This window comes from Crinia signifera, chromosome 12 (assembly GCF_055691185.1).
Source record: "Crinia signifera chromosome 12, ASM5569118v1, whole genome shotgun sequence".
Lineage (NCBI taxonomy): Eukaryota > Metazoa > Chordata > Amphibia > Anura > Myobatrachidae > Crinia > Crinia signifera.
In genome coordinates, this window is record NC_139228.1 from 34,249,369 (window position 1) to 34,270,263 (window position 20,895).

The 20,895-nt window shown below is 39.9% G+C and overlaps 1 protein-coding gene across 7 annotated transcripts in view; it reads right to left on the bottom strand.

Annotated features, from left to right (window-relative positions):
* KCNH5 (potassium voltage-gated channel subfamily H member 5) overlaps positions 1-20,895 on the bottom strand; it is a 523,150-nt gene that overhangs the window by 190,568 nt on the left and 311,687 nt on the right. For all 7 annotated transcript variants that reach the window (XM_083167681.1, XM_083167680.1, XM_083167679.1 and 4 more), the window contains 3 exons: positions 19,541-19,656; positions 13,216-13,608; positions 3,404-3,833 (listed from right to left, as the gene is read on the bottom strand). In XM_083167681.1, coding sequence (XP_083023807.1) covers positions 3,404-3,833; positions 13,216-13,608; positions 19,541-19,656 — 939 coding nt within the window. The remainder of the gene's footprint in view (positions 1-3,403; positions 3,834-13,215; positions 13,609-19,540; positions 19,657-20,895) is intronic.

The following is a 20,895-nucleotide window of genomic DNA, read 5'->3' on the forward strand; positions in this document are numbered from 1 at the left end:
GTTATAATAAGTTGAGCAAATACTGGATGCCATAATAAATGTATCACTGAGCCTGTAAGTGAGACGGGCACATTCAGTCATCTACATTATATTTCTAAACACTGTCAGTTGTCTTTAATGTCATTCTTCCTATATTTAGACTAGAATATTTTATTTAACAGCTCTCCATCCCCAGGCTCATCTGCAATTGGTAGGTTTGGAACTTAGAGGCTTTCCGTTACACTTAATTTACCAAAAATATCTGTTTCGACCCTACGGGACTCCCAGGAATTTGTTTGACTGAAGGGTTCAGAAAGTGAAAAGTATGACATGATCAGCATTTCCAGCATGGCGCATGGGACAAAGATCTTCTAACAGACAGGACTGTCAACCGCATATCTAAATATAAGCTTATCTCATACACTTGCCTTCTGGGTGGGAAGAAGGGAGCTGTGATAAGGAATATATTCTACTATATATACTCAGATCTACATCAGGAAACGTAATGGCTGTATAGAATCTAGATTAGGTTATCAAGACCGTGTGTTTATTGCCTAGGTTACAACTTGGTAAACGAAGGTCTAAATACCATTATGAATGTAGACATATAAAGGATATAAGCAACAACAGTATACAGATCATTTAATATTGTCTAAAACAGCAAGACTCGCAGATAAATACAGCAGGCTCTGGGGGAATCCTCGCCGTCCTCTGACAGTGGAACATAGAATAGGGCGAGAGGCCATCGCGGTGGTTAAATGGTGACGATGCCTTGTTTTCGGTGGTCCCCGCCGTTTAACCCCCTTGCCGGCCGCATTGAATATGGCTGAATGAAGTTCTTCTGGCTTCAATTCGGCTTCACTAGTCACTAACCTGTTTGAAACACCCTATGTTCACATCAAACGTTTCTTTAACCAGTAGGAACACTTTCTCCCCTTCATAGGCTCATAAATTCCGGATTACACCTCATCCTTTATGTGCAGATACTAACCTCAAAAATGACCCCTATTTTCACATAAAGGTTTCTTATTTGGGGGACAGTCTCTCTTCTCCCACTTTAATTTTTCAGTGCAATACGACAGCAAAAATCTCAGCAATCCCTTTTAGACAATAACTCACCTCTATATGCTTTAAAGGTTTCTTTATGGCTCTGGCACCCACACTTACTCAGCGCCTTCCCCCACACCATGGGGTCTACGAGGCTATTGTCACGCCACTGACTGGACCCGATTCAGAGTTCGCATTAGCGTACAAGTATGAATTAGGCCCACATTCCAAGACATTAGCGTACAAACCGTACACTTAAAAGATAAAACATTCTATTGTGTTTGAGCATTTTAGAATACCCTGTTTGGATCTCTGATGTGATGATGCATTTTTAGTCTAGTCTGCTTAAATCCAAGCAATCAACATCGATTACACATGATTAATTCCAAAGTGTATTTTAAATGCACCTAATTGAAATCATGCAGGAAAATGACTCAAGTTTTTTTTTTTTCACTGCTTCTTAGATCAATAAAACATTAGTAGAACGTTTCATCTGATTAAATCGTTTATCATAATAACTGGATGAATCAAGATTTAGCACATTAATAAAATAATGAATTACTAAGCAAATGGAAGCAGAGGCTCTATCAGATTGGTAAACAATGTAAAAGGATAAACTATGATTTACATCAAGGATGGTTTTTGTGAGCTCCACAGAAACAGTATAAATTTTGCAATTGAATAAACAGATGCAGTTATGTACTATATAAAATAAATTCATATTTGTCTACTTATGAAAACTAGTTTCAGTGAAATTATAGTTTGTAGAACGCACCGTGAGAAATGTGGCGTGCTAATGACATGGGTGTCATGCTCCACCCAGAGGGTCTGTCTAGCCCCACCCAAAGGGCGTGTATAGTTCCACAAATGGGCTTATCAACATCAGCTGTTTTATTTCTGTTCTTCTCACTCAACATAATATATACAGTAGGATAATTGTGATACCTATGCAAATGTGTGAATTATTACTTTAATGATCATCTTTTGTTAAAAACAAAAAATGGATTTTTAAAACTTCAATTGTCCATTTGTGTGTTTAACAAAAGATTACTAATAAAGCATTCCACAGCTCACACAGACTAGCAGCTGAGATAAGAAGACATATACTGCAGTATGAGGCAACCTGTATTCTACACTGCTGGGGGTCACACAAGGATTTGCTGGATTTGCAATTCTGGTCAGCAGACACAATGGGCGAAATGTAATAGGGTGTATTTTTTTAGACAGCTAACCCCCCCCCGCAAAACATACAATACAAACTGCAGAGTAGATACCTATGTTTGTGAAAAACAATTGCAAGCTCACTAATATTCTGTCTGCAGTGCACTGGATTGCAGTTGTAGCTAGTATATCTGACCAACATACACACACTGACAAGGAGGTCTGTAGTCACCCTTCCTGTCTACTCCACCTATATGCTACAAAGCGCTTTCCTCATAATGTATCCTGATGGCAGCCCGCACCCTCGTCCTACAATCTCCAAGATGAAATATAACCTGGTCAAGAAACAGAGCTTTATATATATACAATCCAAACTGCCACTGACTGTGTTTGAAAAATAACAGACAAAAGCTAATTGGCTGGTAAGTTATCTTTCTCCATTTTATCACTCTCCAAGGCTTAGTTACACCTGCCCCTGTAGGAGAATCAAACTTTGCAGGCCGACCTGATGCACAAGTTCAGGTGTTTTCGGATTGACCCAAACTGAATGCGCTCCTCTCTAATATCACTTGCATACTATAGAAGCAGGTAATACATAAATGATGTATGAATAGTAAGGAATTCTACTATTTACCAATAAAAATACAATACTATGCTAAAATAAAACACAAGATAACGGAAATATGCACATACCTACATTGATACAGTTTAAAATACATAAACTTTATTCTCTCACAGTCTAACTAAGCCCTCTTGCGGTCTACACGAGCCCTCCTGCAGCCTAACCCCCCCCCCCCCCCCCACACACCCCACAGCAGGACCTGAACATCCCACAGCCTGACCCCACCCCCTTGCAGCCTCCTACAGTGTAACTTACCCCTGGCACATGATGTGTCTGGATTAAAAAAGGTGCTGGATAATAGTTGTTGTACCTGTATATTCATACATCCTGACTGCCAGCAAAGCAGGTCTTTGCCCTGTACAAGATACTGCAGCTGGCAATATCTCCTTCCACCAATAAAAATCACATTTCTTTCTATTGCTCTAACAAAGCTATTGGTCAAAGCCGGTGATGATAGGGTTTTGATGACTCGCACTTCAGTAATCTGCCCCTTACCCTTACAAAGCTCACCATGCTGAGGACATACAGGCAATTCAAGTGATTTACATAATTTCATGTACATGACCGATAGATAAAATAAAATAATGTACTTACAGCCAACCATCATCATTGCAACAGAAAAAATCTTTTCTCCATCTGTTGTTGGAGCGATGTTTCCAAATCCAATAGTTGTAAGGCTTGTCATGGTAAAGTAGAGGGATGATATGTACAGAGAGTCTTTACTGGGTCCACCTTCCCACACCCCTGAGCCAGAGGCATTATATCGGTAAGGAGTTCCAATGCTTAACCCTAACTGATAAAGCCAACTGTCTTTCTTGATTGTGTTGGTCACTTCGTCAATAACCTCATAGTCTCCAATGCTGTACCAGATGCAGGCTAGCCAGTGGGCAACAAGTCCAAACACACAGACCAGGAGAACCAGTACTGCAGCACCGTATTCTAGGTAATGGTCCAACTTCCTGGCTACTCGACCCAATCTCAGGAGCCGCACCACCTTCAGAGAGCTGAAGAGACTGCTGATACCCTGATAGGGAAATAAAAACACAAAACCATTTGTTTCAGTTAGGATCCGTAGTACAATAGAATGGGGGTCCTCAAACTATTTTGCTCTGGGACCCCATCAGACAAAAAAAAAATTACAGGACCCCAGCAAGTTACTGCAGAAGGTCATCACATCACATGTGTAGTCAGCAGACAGCACATACATGGCAGCACTGTGGAGGTACAGAGTGATGGGAGGAGTCTAATATACCATAACCCATCACATCACATGTGTAGTCAGCAGACAGCACATACATGGCAGCATTGTGGAGGCACAAAATGATGGGAGGAGTCTAAAATAACAGACAATTCAACAGATTTTTCAGACTCCTTGAATCACTGACTGAGATTAGAAAAGTCATCAGCCTGATGGTCAGCATCATGGAGTCGCGACCCCATGCTGAGAAGGTCAGGACCCGCAGTTTGAGAACCGCTGCACTAGAATAAGGAAAAATAGAGAGAGAAAGAGAGAGCTAATCATTAACTTCATAAATACAGAACCACCAAGGAGCTCAGTTTCACCTCCTAGAACCCCCCTTGTGTGTTTCCAGCCATTAAATCTCTTTACATACTGAAAGAGGTCATCTGGGGTAGAGAAGGCAGTTTTCTCCTTCGCCCCCTCTGACAAGGGAATTTGCCAGTAGCCTTTGGTGAGGTCTAGAGTGGTAATGTACCTCGATGGCCCTAACCTTTCAATCAACTCATGAACTCTAAGCATTGGGTAGGAATCACATTCAGAGAGTTCATTCAGCTTGCGGAAGTCATTACAGAACTGTCAAGTCCCATTTGGCTTTGGGACTAATACTATGGGGTTGGACCACTCACTCTTAGACTACTCAATAACCCCAAAGCTAACATTCTTTTAATCTCTTCAGAGACAACTTGTCTCTGGGCCTCAGGTATTCTGTACTGCTTAACGTTTACCTTGACATGGTGTCCAGTCATGCTGAATTACAACAGTAGATCCTGGAAGGTCAGAGAAAATATCCCTATTATGCTGCAAAAACTCCCTGGTCTCCTGTTTTTGGGACTTTGAGAGAGCATTTTCAAGGTGTACGAACGTTTGTACACCTTGAAAAAGGGGTTCACTATGACCCCGAAACGTCGGTTTATTCCACAATAAACAAATTTCACAAAGTCCTGAGGAGTGCCACTTTCTGCTTCTGCAGGTATCCTTCTACAAATTTGCTTTTGAGGGCACCCAGGTACTATAACAAGATTAAGGAGAGTGCCGGACTGAATTGTTGACACACACACACACACATATATAGGTTGGCAATGATGGGCGGCACTCGGAGGTAACTTTCAAAGATTTAATCAGGTGCGGCAAAAGGTCTTTTGCCGCACCTGATTAAATCTTTGAAAGTTACCTCTGAGTGCCGCCCATCATTGCCCACCTATCTACATCTGTCTGGGAGGGCACCGGGGCCTGCTGCATCATTTAGGAGAGTGCCAGGCCGCAAGAAACAAGTGTATATATATATATATATATATATATATCTCACGAGTAGCCGGCACGCTCACTACCAAATGTCAGCGCCCGGGTGCTCCGCCGCACAGAACAAGATACAGATACACAATCTGGCTGGCTCCTCTAACTGTGTCAAATAACAACACATGCCCCTGCTCCCCTTGAAGAAGTCCACATAGGACCGAAATGCGTTGGGTCCCCCTGCAATCCTATTAGCTATATAGTACCTGGACTAGGACTTTATTGCTGCTATATATCCCATTTTGGGAAGGACAGAATAACTTTTAAGTTAAATATACTTTTGGGAATCAAAGACTCTCAGCTTCATTTCATTGGCATATATTTATACTCTTCTTGATTTTTTCTACATTTTTTTATCTTATTTTGTAATTTTTAAATGTTTTCCTATTTTTCACAATATTTCATATTTTATGTTAACCCAGCCTTATCTTCTTTTTATAGATTTACCTTGTATACTAATAAATATAAAAAAAATTATATAAGCTAATGCTTGTGCCTAAGATAAGTATTTTAACACTAGCTAAATTTGGTACGCATAGCATATTTAGGAATTATTCATTTAGTGGTGTTTTTTAATAATACACTATTAGGCGTCTGTTTTCTCTCCTCCATTTATTCAAATATATAACACTGGGCGTTCCCATGGGAGGCACTTGGGCCGTCACCCGACGCCCCTGCCTACAATGTCCTGTGTGAACAGCCCAGTGACATTGTAAATCGCCATGGCCATTCGCATAGTGGACTTGTACATGCACACAAAAAAACGTGCATTTGCACAGTCTATGAACCATCGGACTGGGTCCGAATTCTGCCCTATCCGAATGGTTCAGAATGACCCCAGTGGTCGACCACGGCTACTTACTAATCTTGACCAGCGGATTCTGCTCAGAATTGTCCATGGTAACAGACATGTGACGATGGCTCCAATTACATCTACATTCAATATAGCTTGTACCAGACACATATCTAAGGCTCAATGTAGAGTTCTTTAGCTTCCATGGGGTATGGGAGTAGAAGACCTCCCAGATTGCCAATGTTAACACTACAGCACTGGAAAGAGCACCACAAATTTCTTCCTGTTCAACATAGTTTCTGGCAATTGCAATTTTGGGGATTAAGCATAATCAGAAACATTACCCTCCTAAATGATTCCCCTGCAATGGATCGTGTTCGCATTTAGATAATAAATTATCCAACAGTAATTATACAATAGATGAAAAAGCTTTAAAGTCTTGGCAAAGAATATTTTGTATGATTGATTACTGAATATATTTTGGTCTGTGACAAGTTTTAAAAGAAGATGATGCATACCAGCTATATCCTTGCCTGTGACAGTTTTTAGTATCGTCCATATTAGGACATCTATATAATTATAAGCAATAATAGTAATTTTTCTGTGTCCATCACACACCATTGATGCCTAGTTGACGGGACAAATTACCATCAACTCTTCTATCACTTTACTGCTGGGATATGGGCCCTGTGTCCATTTGAAAGAGGGATGTACAGTAGGGGCAGATTGGGAATGAAAAGTGACCACACATGAGCGGCACCAAATCAAATTTAAGTGGAATCAACATAAAAAAATATGGGATTAATAAACATCGCTATACCTGTATGGAACAATATAATCAATATATTAAGATTTAACGGTACTTGTTTCCTAGCACGGCGCCCGTCGTGGTACATCGCATGCCTTAAGTTAAGGTACTTAAGGCATGCGATGGACGCGATAGACCCGATTTTCTGTTTTTAACTGGCTCAATTGCCAGTAAAAGTGAAAATGACGTTAATCGCGTCCATCGCGGCCCCTAATAAGGGGCCACGATGCGACCGACGCAATCAATGCGATGTTCCCATAGGGAACAATGTTAAATTAATTTTTAAGTGAAAATCGGGTTGATCGCGGGCCATTACAATGGCCCGCGATGCGATCAACCCGATTTTACATAGGTGACAATGAGAAATGGGCCAATATGGCCCATTTCACATTGAATATGTGTAAAAAGTATGGTTAATGCCCCACCCCCCATTTTAACGCCACCCCTGTATTGACACCAACCTGAAGCATGGCGAGCGCAGCGAGCCCGCGAGGGGCGGCGGTACGCGTCCTCCGACCTTTTCATACCCCCACTATCCACGTCGGCGTGGAGTTGAGAATAGAAAGTGTGGCGAGAGCAGCGAGCCACCAAGCCCAAAGCATGGCGAGCGCAGCCCACGAGGGGACGCGGATACCTGTGAAGCCCACGAGGGGACGCGGATACCTGTGAAGGTATCTGCGTCCGCTCGCCATGCTTCGGGCTCGGTGGCTCGCTGCACTCGCCACACTTTCTATTCTCAACTACACGCCGACGTGGATAGTAGGGGTATGAAAAGGTCGGAGGACGTGTACCGCTGCACTCACCATGCTTCGGGTTGGCGTCAATACCAGGGTGGCGTTAAAATTGGGGGGGGGGCATTAATTGTGGGATGCTTTTTATTTTTCAGACCATATTTATGTATATGTGATAACCATATGGACCAATTCTATGCCTGTGCTAATTGAGGAATGCCAGCAAGAAGTGGGGCAGCCACACTTCCTGAAATAACACAGACATGCTCCGGGAATCGATTCCATCCAATGCAGCGTCCCACCGGAAGCCACAAGCCGCTGACCGGAAATATGACGTCAGTGCCGGACATGGGCGTACTGTAGAGGATTCCTGCTACGGTCCGGATACCTTATGGAACTCACTCCGTATGACCTTGCGAGTTTGAGGACTGGATTTGTTCCATGTTCTCCACCATCTAGGGTAACAGGCTACTCATCCATTTACCTATCCTTTTGTTGTGATTTCTGTTTCACCCATATGTTGATATAAATTTTGCTACACTATATGCAATTTTATTTCTTTTGGGGACCCACTTTTACACCACGAATTACTGAGTGGGATCGTCCTAAATGGAGATACGGGGAATCCCTCTTTTGTGGAATTAATGTTTGTACATAGAGGCGGAGAAGAGGATCGTAGTCTCAAAATAAGGGACGTATGGTATTTATCACACCCTTGTGCTGTTACACATTCGGAGAAGAGGACCATATCCCTTGTTGGAGGGACGAATTACTCTATTGCAGTGCCAGAAGAGGGAACACTCTTCTCTTTCTGTTTGCATCTTGTCACTTTGATGGTGTTAGGGTCACCATTTTAGAATTGTACCCACCGCAAGGCAGCTTCTTGGCCCACTCCCACTTGAAACTTTCTGACTGTTTTTTTCAAGAAATCAACTTTAAATGCAAGAATGACAGATGTGGGGATCAAAGAGATTTGAGAGGTCTGAATAAACTAACCGGTTAGGATGTGTATTATTTGTATTCATTACATTGCATTTCAAAACAAACCCCTCCAAAATAAAACAACAAAACGCACTGACCCCCATAGGAAAAAACAAAAACACAGGCCTCACAGAAAAAAAAAAACCCAACACACTGTCACCCACAGTAACAACACAATGTGAAACTGTAAAAACAATAAAACACACTGGCCCCAACAGAAAAAAAATAATGCATATTGACATCCACAGTAAATATTTAAAAAAATCAAACACACTGACCCAGATAGTAGAGAAAATACAATGCGGGGCACCGTGCATGAAGCATGGCAGAAAGGGTCAGCAAGCCGGCACCCCTGAGAAATTTCATCCTACGAGTAGGATTATCTCAATAGGTACTATACACTTGTTAATTATATTGCGAAAAATCAGCAATTTCAGACATACTATGGAGATGCTGAAGAGGAAGTCCTGAGAGGATAGGAGTGCTAAAAGTTTCCTGCCTTTTTGCACCCATGGAATTTCCCGTTTCTGAAAATATAAGTGAAGTTGAGCCAGTTCAGAGCACGAAGTATCATGCAACTGCTTGATGTCATTATGGCCAGGGCTTAAAGTGGTCATGCAAAGGTGGGGGGAACTCATTTCTCTATGCCACCTAATTACCAACTCTCCCATCCCCCCATTAGGCAGAGACAGGGCCAGTGGTAGAGTTTATGGCATCCCCCTGCAAACTAGAATGCTTTTCTGTGGATGTGGCCAATGTGGGTGTAAAAATGTTCACCATCACCATTAGAGGTGGTGGAACTCAGTTCCACCCCATTCCCCCTCACTTTAACCCCTGATTATGGCCATTATTCATATCTGATCGCGTACAAATTTGTTCTCAAAATGGGCAAAACAATGTGCACTGCAGGTGGGGCAGATGTAACATGTATAGAGAGAGTTAGATTTGTGTGAGTTATTTTGTTTCTGTGCAGGGTAAATACTGGCTGCATTATTATGACACTGCAAGTTTCAGTTTCAACACACCTAACCCAAATGTAACTTTCTCTGCACATGTTACATCTGCCCCACCTACAGTGCACGTGGTTCTGCCCATTTTGAGAACATATTTGTACTGCAATCAGATCTGTATAAGGGCCTATATATTTGGTTGAAAACAAAAATATATTATTTACAAAATAAGGAATTAATCACAATAGTTGATAATAGATTCCTCATCTACTGAAAAGATTAACAAACATAAATGGTCATTATATTTAATCTAGGAGTATCCTATACTACAATTCATAAAGAGTGCTCCCACACATACTGTAGACTTTTACTTATCTTCATACTGTATATAACTATATACCCATTAATTTTAGGATATTAAGAATATTTTGCAGTCCTCTCGAAAACCAACAGTGTACGAAGAAAATGTATGCTTACATATTGCTACTTATCTTCCTGCCAAAAAAGTATACTGTATAAAAGTCTATTGTGACAATTTCTGAATGTTAATCTTTTTCAGTAGATGAGGAATCTATTATTAACTATTGTGATTCATTCCTTATTTTGTAAATAATATATTTTTCTATTCAACTAGATGTGCAGTGTGTATAGGTGTTGTTCGTGTGTCTTGGGATGATTGTCTCATGTCAATTTTAAATAATTGTAATAAAACGTTAAGTTTTGCATAACAAGTGTGCCCCCAAACAAAAGAGAGTAAATTCTCTTTTTCTGCCGTGTCTAAAACGGACTTTCATAGGAGCACCTCCACGCAAACGATTAGTGCTGAGGCACTTCTATTAAAATCTATTGTGGATTAACCATATTTTCCTTATATTTGTTAGACAAATTTTTAACAGTGGAGTTTGTGCACAGGTACCTCTCCAAAGCCCCCCCCCCCCTTTTTTTTTTTGTTCTCTCTGTAATTGTCATAACATATTTGGTAAGTGAGTTTAGTATCTTCTTGGAGGTATAGGATGCAGACAGTAAAGTGCTCACCAACATGGGGGTGGAGGACAACGGAGGGTAGCATAGCAGAGAACAGGGAAGGCACTTTTGACCAGGTGCAATTAATAGTATTAATTGAATAATGAGCTGCTGGTTATTCTCTAGGAGACCATCAATCTCCTGGAAGGAAGGGTAAGCATAATGAGAAGACACAAAAAGGCAAAACTATCATCAGGCCATGGGTAAGCCCTATTATGTAAATGATGAGTCCATGGCTGATGAAGATGTAGAAAGAAGAGAGTACTGTACACAAATACACAAATGTTTTTAAAAAAGAGGGAGAATCAAAAGCTAATAGCGCAAAAAAGATTTCTAACATTAAAAGTGTCATGCAGATTGGCTAGACTTCTCTCTTTTTCATGACAACTTGGCATAAGAAATCATGGAATAGGGGTAGCTTGTCTAATTGGGAGAAGGCCTTGAGATTTACAGTAAGTTATGCTTCGAGAAATAAAATTTGCATGGTATAATTAAAGGACTTCATCTTTCATTCAAGTTACAGGCCCAATGCTAAACACCTTTTTTACAACCAGTAGGTTGGAAGATGTCATATAATTAAGTTCAATAGGTAACCAATGAGAAACAAAGATAATCAGATCCTTTTTATTATCCCAAACTTGTTACGCATTTGCCTATTTTGAGGTCCTCTAATTTGTTTTTCATAGAATATATATATAAGAAAGGTGTGCTTATAAGAACCAAAAGCAGCTTATCACTTTATACAAAAAGTCTCATCCCAGAAACACTCATAGACATAAAGATAATAAAAAAGGTGTATAAGTGTCCAGCATTTTCGGTGTTCTCACCAATCAATCACACCAATTGTGAGAAATAAAAAATATTTGTCACCTGATGAAGCAAATGGAACAATAATGCTGAAACAAAGTCCTTATGGTCTTTCCATGGTATATGTAAAGACAAAGTGAAAAACAAAATTGTGCAAATAACGTTTGATCATATACAAATGTAATCAAAGATTGCACTTACAAACATAGACTTTTAAATGAGCATGAGATAGAGTCCCCCGGCAAAACAGCTCCCATAGATGCTCCCAAACGTCCTGAGTAGCTTCCAGTCTGGACCAGTCGACCACTGGATGTTTGTCAGGTTGCTGGACCAGAAAGGGGGTCCTCAGTCTCAATGTGTCGCCACACTTAACACGTTTCAGATTGAAATCCTCAGAAGTGTTTTCAATCTGAAATGCGTTATGTGTTTCTCCCCAGCGTGCACGTGCCATCCACCCCCTCCCAGCACCAGGTTCCAGCAGCCACCGCCAAATCTTACCATGTGTGCACACCTTTAGGGTTAGGTTGCAGGGGAAAGGTTAAAGTTAGGCTGTGGGTAGGAATAGTTGGGAGAATATGGGGCGAGGGGTAAGGGGCACCTGTTGGAATCTTCTGCATAAGGATGCTGCTGTCAGACTTATAATCACTGGCATTCTGACCGCCGATCACACATATGTATTTTGCTGCATTGTACACGTGTCATATAGCTAATTAATCAGCAAAGTCTAGTCCCAGACAGTGCAACTAAGGTATATTATCTGCAAATAAAGACACCAAACACTAGGACAGCACTAGGTATGCCAATCCCGGGGCATTTTTTTCAATCCCGGGATATGGGACTGAAAAACGTCCACCGCGCACATTTACTTACATATTCGTGCAGTGGGCGGTGCGGTTGGGGAGCGGGACAGGCGCTGCAGCTGGTGAGTGGGTAGGGAGTGCGGGGGTGAGTGGTAGGGAGTGCCGCCCAACACACTATGACCTTTAACATCACGTCACGCTGTGCAAGCTGCCTGGCATTAGACTGCACATGCGCAGTTTTATCCCGAAATCCTGGGATTGGTGTGTGCCGATTCCGAGATTGGCCACACTACACGGGACATAGCAAGCTGAGAGGGGCTGTTTGGCGACACTGCAACAGTTATATATTTATCAAGAGTAGAAAGAATGTTGCCTGTACTGCAGGAGACCACAACTCAAAAATTATTTTCTATATTATGAGATTAATTTATCATCTGGTATAGTCCAAATTTATTTTATCCCTTTCATTCTCCATCTCAAAGAGGCCATATTTCGATTGTTTATCATTTCACAACCCTGTAAATACCAGCCAATTAAAACATGCATATTTGGCCACCCCTAACTGAGGATACATGGTCAAATATTAAACAGCGAGATGATGAAGCTTGGGCTCTGATGTGGTTGCATTTTGACTTCCTCCAGCTGGTTCAGCCTATGAGGATGTAACCGCACCAACAAAAAGAGAATTACTCTTCCACACAGTCACCTACAGGCTACCTCTGATTCCCCCACATGTAATCTGACTCAAATTGACTGCAGATTGTGTCCTATAGGAATAGGCTGCTACATCATACTGTACTCCATCGTTATAACCAGCCATTGTCGTGGTATCAGGCATGGGGGTGGTACACTTAGATAGAAATTATTATCAAACCAATACAAAATACATTGGAAAAATATAACTAATAAAAATGACTAATAAAGAAAATACTGTGCACTACTACTTTACCCATACAACATTTTTAGAATGTAAAATTTACCTCATCCACATTTTCAAAGGCATTGATGATATCGTATGGTAGACAAGACAGCAGGTCTATGACAAACCACGTCTTCAAGTAGTTCATCCTTATAAGTTTGGGATCTGAAATGACCTCTCCTCCTGGCCCAACAAAAGTCGTATGAAAGTTCAAAACAATGTCAACGAGGAAAATCACATCCACCACGCTGTCCAGCACCAGCCAGGCAATGTTGTTCTGCTTCGTCTTGAAGGAAACATTGTAAGGAACCATGATTGCGGTGTAGAATGTGAGGATCAGAATCACCCAGTCCCAGGTGGTCTTGAATGCGCAATAGTGTAAAATGATATGCGGCGGCGTTTTTGGTGCTTCTTGTTTGTACTGAGGGAGGATGTCTGATCCCAACTGCAGAACCTAAAGACATAAATAAATAATAAGAATTTATTTTTCAAACAGATACTGTATATTTATATATCCATCTTTCTACTGTACACCTATCTACGGTATAGCTATCTCTAACTATTTATCTCTATCCATCTACCTCTAATCTAACTATTCCATATCCTCTATGGTGCAGCAAAGAACGCAGTGACAGAACCGAGTGCACTGTCTTCATTTATTGCAAAGGATTGTATAAGATGTTTGCAGCCATGTCTGAGACTACCTCTGAATGAGGTCCTTGTCCTTGACAAGCCTTCTTCATTTCCAAAGTGACATGTAAGTCAAATTTATGAAACCTTCATCTGCCAAGGCCCTGCCTCCAAATATTGCCCCTTCCCTCCGGAGCTAGATAATACCCCTTTCACATAGCAAATTCTGGGTCACACCCGGGATTTACAGTATTTATGGTCCATTCTGGGAGTGACCTGGCATTTGCGAAGATTATCCCCCACAGCAACCTGGCAATAAGCCAGGTCGTTGACACCAGAAAGAGGGCAGGGCGGAGTAACGGCATGTCATTGGGGGGGCGGGAAACAAGGCAGCGATTGGAGCTGATGCTGCCGCCTCCCTATAGTGTGAACAGGGCCCGGATCGCTAGACAAGGTTAAACGATTACACTGCCCAAGAACTAGGGTCCGACCTGGGATTAACCCTGCTTTTAAATCGGGGAGGAATGCCGGGTTGTTGGACCCGGGTTTTTACAAATGGCCCTTTCACACAATAGGGATACCCAGGTCAACCTGGCAAAAACCCAGGTCAGACCCGGGTTATTTTTGCGGTGTGAAATGAGGATAAAAAAAAACAATATTGGAAGATATTTAGGAAAACCTGAAATCTACAACCAATCTGATTTGTACTAGCACAGTTACAAAATACACGAAAACAACTGATTTTTGTTACAGCATCTTTTTTCAGGATCTGGAATATAGGCCGTCAGTCAACAGGTCAACAGCATATGGTCGACATAGTCAACCAGTCAACACGGCATTAGTCAGTTTTAATTTCACTTACATTTTTGGGACATTTTCATACCATCCATGTGGACTCCGACTGGGAACGGTATAGAGGCCCACAGTATGGCGAGTGAAGTGCTACACAAAAAGGTTTATTTACGAAGATGGGAGTTATATTAAAGAAAGGCTGTTGCTATGGGAAACCAATCTACTTCTTATTTAGCACTTTCTAGAAGATAATAGATATAATCTGATTGGTTCCCCATAGCAACATCCCATCTCCAATAGAACTCCCATCTTAGTAAATAAACCCCTAATTGGGTTCCAAGTGACAGCGAAAAAAGTGAAAACCCCATGTCGACCTTTTCATGTGCTGGTCTTTTCTGTGTGTTGCCCTTGCGCATGTAGACCTTTTCAGGTTGACAAAATTACTGTTGACCCCATGAGCCACACCCCTTTTTTCTGCATAATTAATTAGCATCACCGCTTTCATAAATAGGATCTATTTGATTTTCCAGCATAGGGTCCCCCTGGACTCTATGAACCTTGTATTGAACAGCATTGTCCTCCTCAAAATTCTTTATGCTATACTGGCCCAACAGTATACAGAGGCCATATGTTTGGGACACAGTTTCTCCTGAACAGAAAACAAAACCCTGACACAAATCCTTGTTTTTAAAAATGAGCCAATCGATCGCTTGCCCGTGTAGCGGTCTCTCTGACGCGGATGACAGAGCCCTGTTTATATTCATTATTCAATGTGGTGAAAAACACGTACATTGTTCAGACAAGGAATGTTTGATGTTTGTGTTCTTTGATGTACCGTAGGTCTAAAATAAGACCAAAGAGTTCTGCATGAATAATGGCAGAAAATTCAATAAAAATAAATAAATAAATAGAATACAATATACAATATATCCACATACATTACAGGACTGATTCTGTGTCTGTCTTGGTGTGGGTTATGCATTGAAAGTGCTCTGAACCAACCTCTCTGCTATGGAAGTACTGTATGTTCGGTACCGAAATCTTTGTTCAATTCTAATTTGTGAGTGCATGGAATGGTGGATGGTTTCTAAAGAATCTCATGTGCATAAAGAAGCATGGGCTGGTGCAAGTGCTGATAATAATTTTGGGTGCCGCATAAAATCTATTGGCGGAAAGGGGTTTAGGCAATAATCCCCACCTTAGCCCTACTGAATCTCGCATTAGCATAAGGTAGTAAATCTGGCTTCTGCGGCTGCCCACACCTACAGACACTTTGATTAAGACCCTATAGGTTTATGATTTATCAAGGATCAATGAAACGCCACTGTCACCAAGGACCATGTAAAAACAGAGAACTGCAAGCATGCCAGAAAAGATCAGTAAGACGCCAGTATGTTTGAAGGATGAAAGACTACATCACATGGAACATCAACATGACCATTATACTGTATGGTCAGATATAATGACTTGAGACCCCCTACCCCAACACCACAGCTACACATCTATATATGCCTATAGGCATCTCTGCTCCATAGAAGTAACTGCCGGAGGACAGGCTGCACTGCAGTAACAGCATCAAACAGCCGTTCTATTTTAGGAAATGTTTATCTGGAGACAGAAAATATATGGATTTGGGTTGTTTGGTTGCATAGTAACACGAACAAGGTGGTGTTGTCAAAGTGTCCATATTTCAGAAAGTTCTTAGAACAGATACCTCTCCCTTCAGCAAAAAAAAAAAAACATGGAGCTACTTTTATCTTAAATTTTGATTAGGTTCCAAAGGCTAACAACACTCACTGAATTATTAATTGGGGCAATCTAAAGATCTCATCAGAACATGAATCATGCAGTACAGGACAGTCCACGTCCTATTATACACTATGTGGAAGGCAGGACAGAAGAGTAACCTTACCCCATGGGGGATTAATTACAGATGTGCTAAGAAAAAAATGTCATATCTTTCTTACGGACGTGTTGAGTTTTTAGACCGTGCAGTATTATCTGATGCTGCCTTTACCAGCGCAGTAAAATGCTAGAAAACAACGGACGGAAAAAAAAGTGAAGCTTATACTCATAAAAATATCCTGAAAATAATTAGATAAATACAAAGGAAACATAGGTGTCTTCACTTAGTCATTGTAAGCTAGAACATTTACACTTCACAAAGGATCTAATATTAGATATGCAATCATACGTTACTGTTTTATTTTAATTAGGCACATGAGTGCAATAAAGAACCTTTGTACTCATGCGGGAAAATGTTTGAAGCTAGCTTGATTAGCAACTTCTCAGAACAGTTGGAGAAAAAAAAACAAATTACATTAATTTTACATTTTTAATAATTAATTGTTCTGTTGTTTTACTAAGGTGGATGACCATTAGCAGACCACTAAACCTAGAATATTGCACATATTCAAATGAAAATAAAAAAAATAATTTGGAAAGGTTTCACAATTGCAGTACTGTACATGTAATGGGGCACAAAGATTGGATAGTGGGAAGGGGGCTCAATGTTCTGGAGCTGATAAGGGGGACTGGGCTGTGAGAGTAGAGACAGTCCTGCCCCCAAGGTGCTGTGACACACCCTCTTCAGCAAGGAGTCCAGCTTATAAAGAGGGCAAGGATAGACCCACCTGATCCAAAAGATCTCCAGGCTGCCACCCACGTATTCTGTAAAAAGTGAGTACTGTAAATGAATCTGAAGGCTTTCAATGTGATAGCTGATACAGTATGTGTAATGTTCTCGATTTCATTTTAATTCACCACTGGGCCAGACGAGGTAGACCACTGCTTCCCCTCACAGCCATTAGACTGTGCCTCATATCAGTCATACTGTCCCAACATCAGTTGTAAGGTGTCGGGTCTGATGGAAGCACAGACAAACACTGAGATGCATATTGTGATAAGATTTCTGCTTCTAAAGGGCACATCGGCAGCCTAAATTCACCCAAACCTGTTGCCCTCACACGACGATGGAAGTACACAAAAAAGTACTGTACATAAATTAAAATGACTAAAGACAGTTTTGATAATATTTATTACCTCTACTTGAATGCATTTAATGAAAAATGTTTTTAAAGACCAATAAGAGTTTTCTCAGTATATGAAAAAAAGGGGGTAATAAAAATAAGTCGTAAATAATTAATGGATCTTATAGATCTTAAATGGGAATTATTGTTAGTATTAACAATGGATTTGGCAACATGATAAATAAAGTCTGTTGTCCAGTGAAGACAGGGGAACAGGTTAGAGGAGGAACCAGAGTATTCTCAGAAGTACATTTACTAGTGATGGAAAGAGAAGACAACCACCTATTGTAAGTAATGTATAAGTTACTATATAAAGGTTTTCTGATGTAATACTCCATATTACTGGTACAAAATGTGATGTAGCAAGGAAAGCTTGGTCTTATTTTACTTACTGATTTGGCTTAGTAGTAATGATAATGATGTCCAGTACTGACACAGATCACGTATATGTGTATGTACTATATATATATATATATTATCCAGGTCATAAGATGAGGTTGAGACTCATCTTTTACCACATTTCCAAGCAATGGTCTTTACACAAGAGGTTCAATGCAGAGGCCCAGCTGATACACATATTAATATACCATGTTAAAAGGACTTCTGAAACCCTTTTTCGGTAATTTATTCTACAATGATTCTTATTTTTTATTTTATACTGGTTTTGGAGTCGTCCATGAAATTGTAACATATACAGAACGCTCACTGAAAGAAAACGGAGTAGCAATTGTGTCTTAATTGTACATTAGCAAAATAAATTGCTTTCTTTACAGTGGAGCTACAGTCTGCTACTGTCAGCGAGGGCCACTGACCTACTTGAATTCTTGAGTTTCTCTAATTAATATGTAATTAACTAGTGAACTTTGTCAAGTGTATCATTAAGTGCCTGGCCTGGCTATGGCCTTCAAAGACCAAATTTAGACTTTTGCACAAAATAGTTCTAACAACTTGATGGGAGGCTCAATGAAAATAGTCCACTTAACAAAATGATCATTTATAGAGAATTAACTAAGTAGATAGATTAACTTTACAATAACATATCTTTATTCACTTAGCGTACAAGGATGTATCCTTACCAGGGTGGATAAACAGCAAGTCAGAAAACAATGAGCAAATACCCATGGTGATGATGTACTTATTATTCTCCCCCAAATGGGACATACATTTGCCCAAACTAAGGGAAATTTTTAGAAAGATGGGAGTTCTATTGAAAATGGGAAATTGCACATATCATATTCTGGGCCAGATGCACTAAGCTTCAAAAGTGATAAAATGGAGAGAAACAACCAACCAATCAGCTCCTGTCTGACATTTTTCAAACACAGCCTGTGACATGGCAGGTAGGAGCTGATTGGCTGGCTGTTTATCACTCTCCATTTAATCACTTTTTGAAGCTTAGTGCATCTGGCCCTATATAGTTTACCTTCCAGAAGGTGCTAAATAAATAAGTAGACTGTGATTGATTGCTACGGTTGCATCCCATCTTCAATAAAACTCCCATCTTAGTAAATTGAACCCTTAGTTTCCATGGTTACAGATGTTGTTAAAAAGCCAATCTTTTGCCAATCTTTAACAATGTGCTAAGCAAATAATAACAGCAAGAGTATGCTTTGGAGTTTTAAGCAGTTGATTTCGGGAAAAAGTCATATTTCAAATATGAGGCATTGTTCCTGTAAAATGTAGTATCTACAATAATTTAATTAGGTCACATAATTTTGGAGTGTAGCTGCCCTTTCATGTACATGGATTACTTGATTAGGTGCATAGACAATAGCATAAAAATATGATTAAAAAAAAAAGTGTAAAGTGCGTTTTTTTTCCGTAATTTCCTTTTTTAGTCTAAAGAGAAACATCGGAATTTTTTTACATATTTCCAGTACATCCATTTACTCATAAATGACTATGAAATAATGTCTATAAATCAAAGTTTCTTACTTCCGCCAATCTGGAATGTTTGTGGACCACCTCTGCTTTGTTCATAGGAGTCAGCTGCTGCAAGACACTCCGGCTGTTCGTCAAAGCACGAGTTAACCGGGCAAACTTTGTCCATCCTTTACGGAAAAACAAAATAATAATCAGAGCAACAATTAATTTCAATGAATATGGCATGGGTAAATAACGCCTGAATTTGTTTTATTTGTATCTTTGAAAAGTGGCCAACTAAGTTGACAAATCCGAACATGAAAAAATGTTCAAGCCAAGCCTAATCAAGAACAATTTAACTGTACTGTGAGTATGCAGTTCATTTTAACCCATGCAAAAGATTACATTTTTTAATGGGTTAATATTTTAACAATTATATTTCCAGATAACAAAGCTTAGAGGGAATATGGTTTTCTTTAATTATTAATACTAGCAGGCACCTCTTAAGCAGCATTGTTCTATAATTTAAAAGCTTGTTACAAGTAAAACAAATACAGTTTTAGCTCATACCAAATAGTTTTTTATTATCTTTCAGTAGTATACAGTAGTTTATACTAGACTGCCGAAAGCTCATATTGGGTGAAATTTAATAGGATGAGAGATTAAAAAAGTGAGAGATTTGGTTAGAAAGCTGCAGTTTTTTAAAGCAGCAATCATTTACACTTCAAAATCAAACCGGTTTTGCTGTGTAAATGATTGCCGCTTTAAAAGACCTGAAAATTCCTTACCAAATCTCTCACTTTCTGAATCTATCATCCTAATAAATTTCCCCCATTTTGTTATTTTACAGAACTTTTGATTTTGCTAAAAAGTTAATAATAAATCATACACAATCCTACATGTATATTCTAAGTAAGACTATACAGGTATCCATTTCATATCTGTTTTTTAATGACACCTCATAATTATAAATAAGTAAATCAATGGAGATGTAACACAGTTACTTCAAATAATAAAAAATCATATGTTAAGATCACGTCAGTGATGTTTCCTAAACTTTGGTCCCCCATTACTCCAGTGTAGTATGTTGTCAGGCGCACTATGGCCCCTCAATTTGTGTTGAGGACCTCTCCTGGAATCTTGTTGTAGTTAGTCCAAATAAAATGAGGAATTTACCATTGGGCTTAAAAAAGAAACAGCTATTATGTTTCCCCCATCAAATGTGATCTTAAATTATACTTTGCATACACTCTTTTTGTCAAAGGACAGTTCCAACAAAAGCCATTGTGATGACTGGTGGAGCTTATTTCTCTAGTGCGTCGTGGATTATTGCCACATTTTTCATAGCAAAGTCTATGAAGATAACGTTATTTAGTAAGATACATTAATATTTTGTCGTTGCAATTGGTGGTTGCAATTTTATGTGA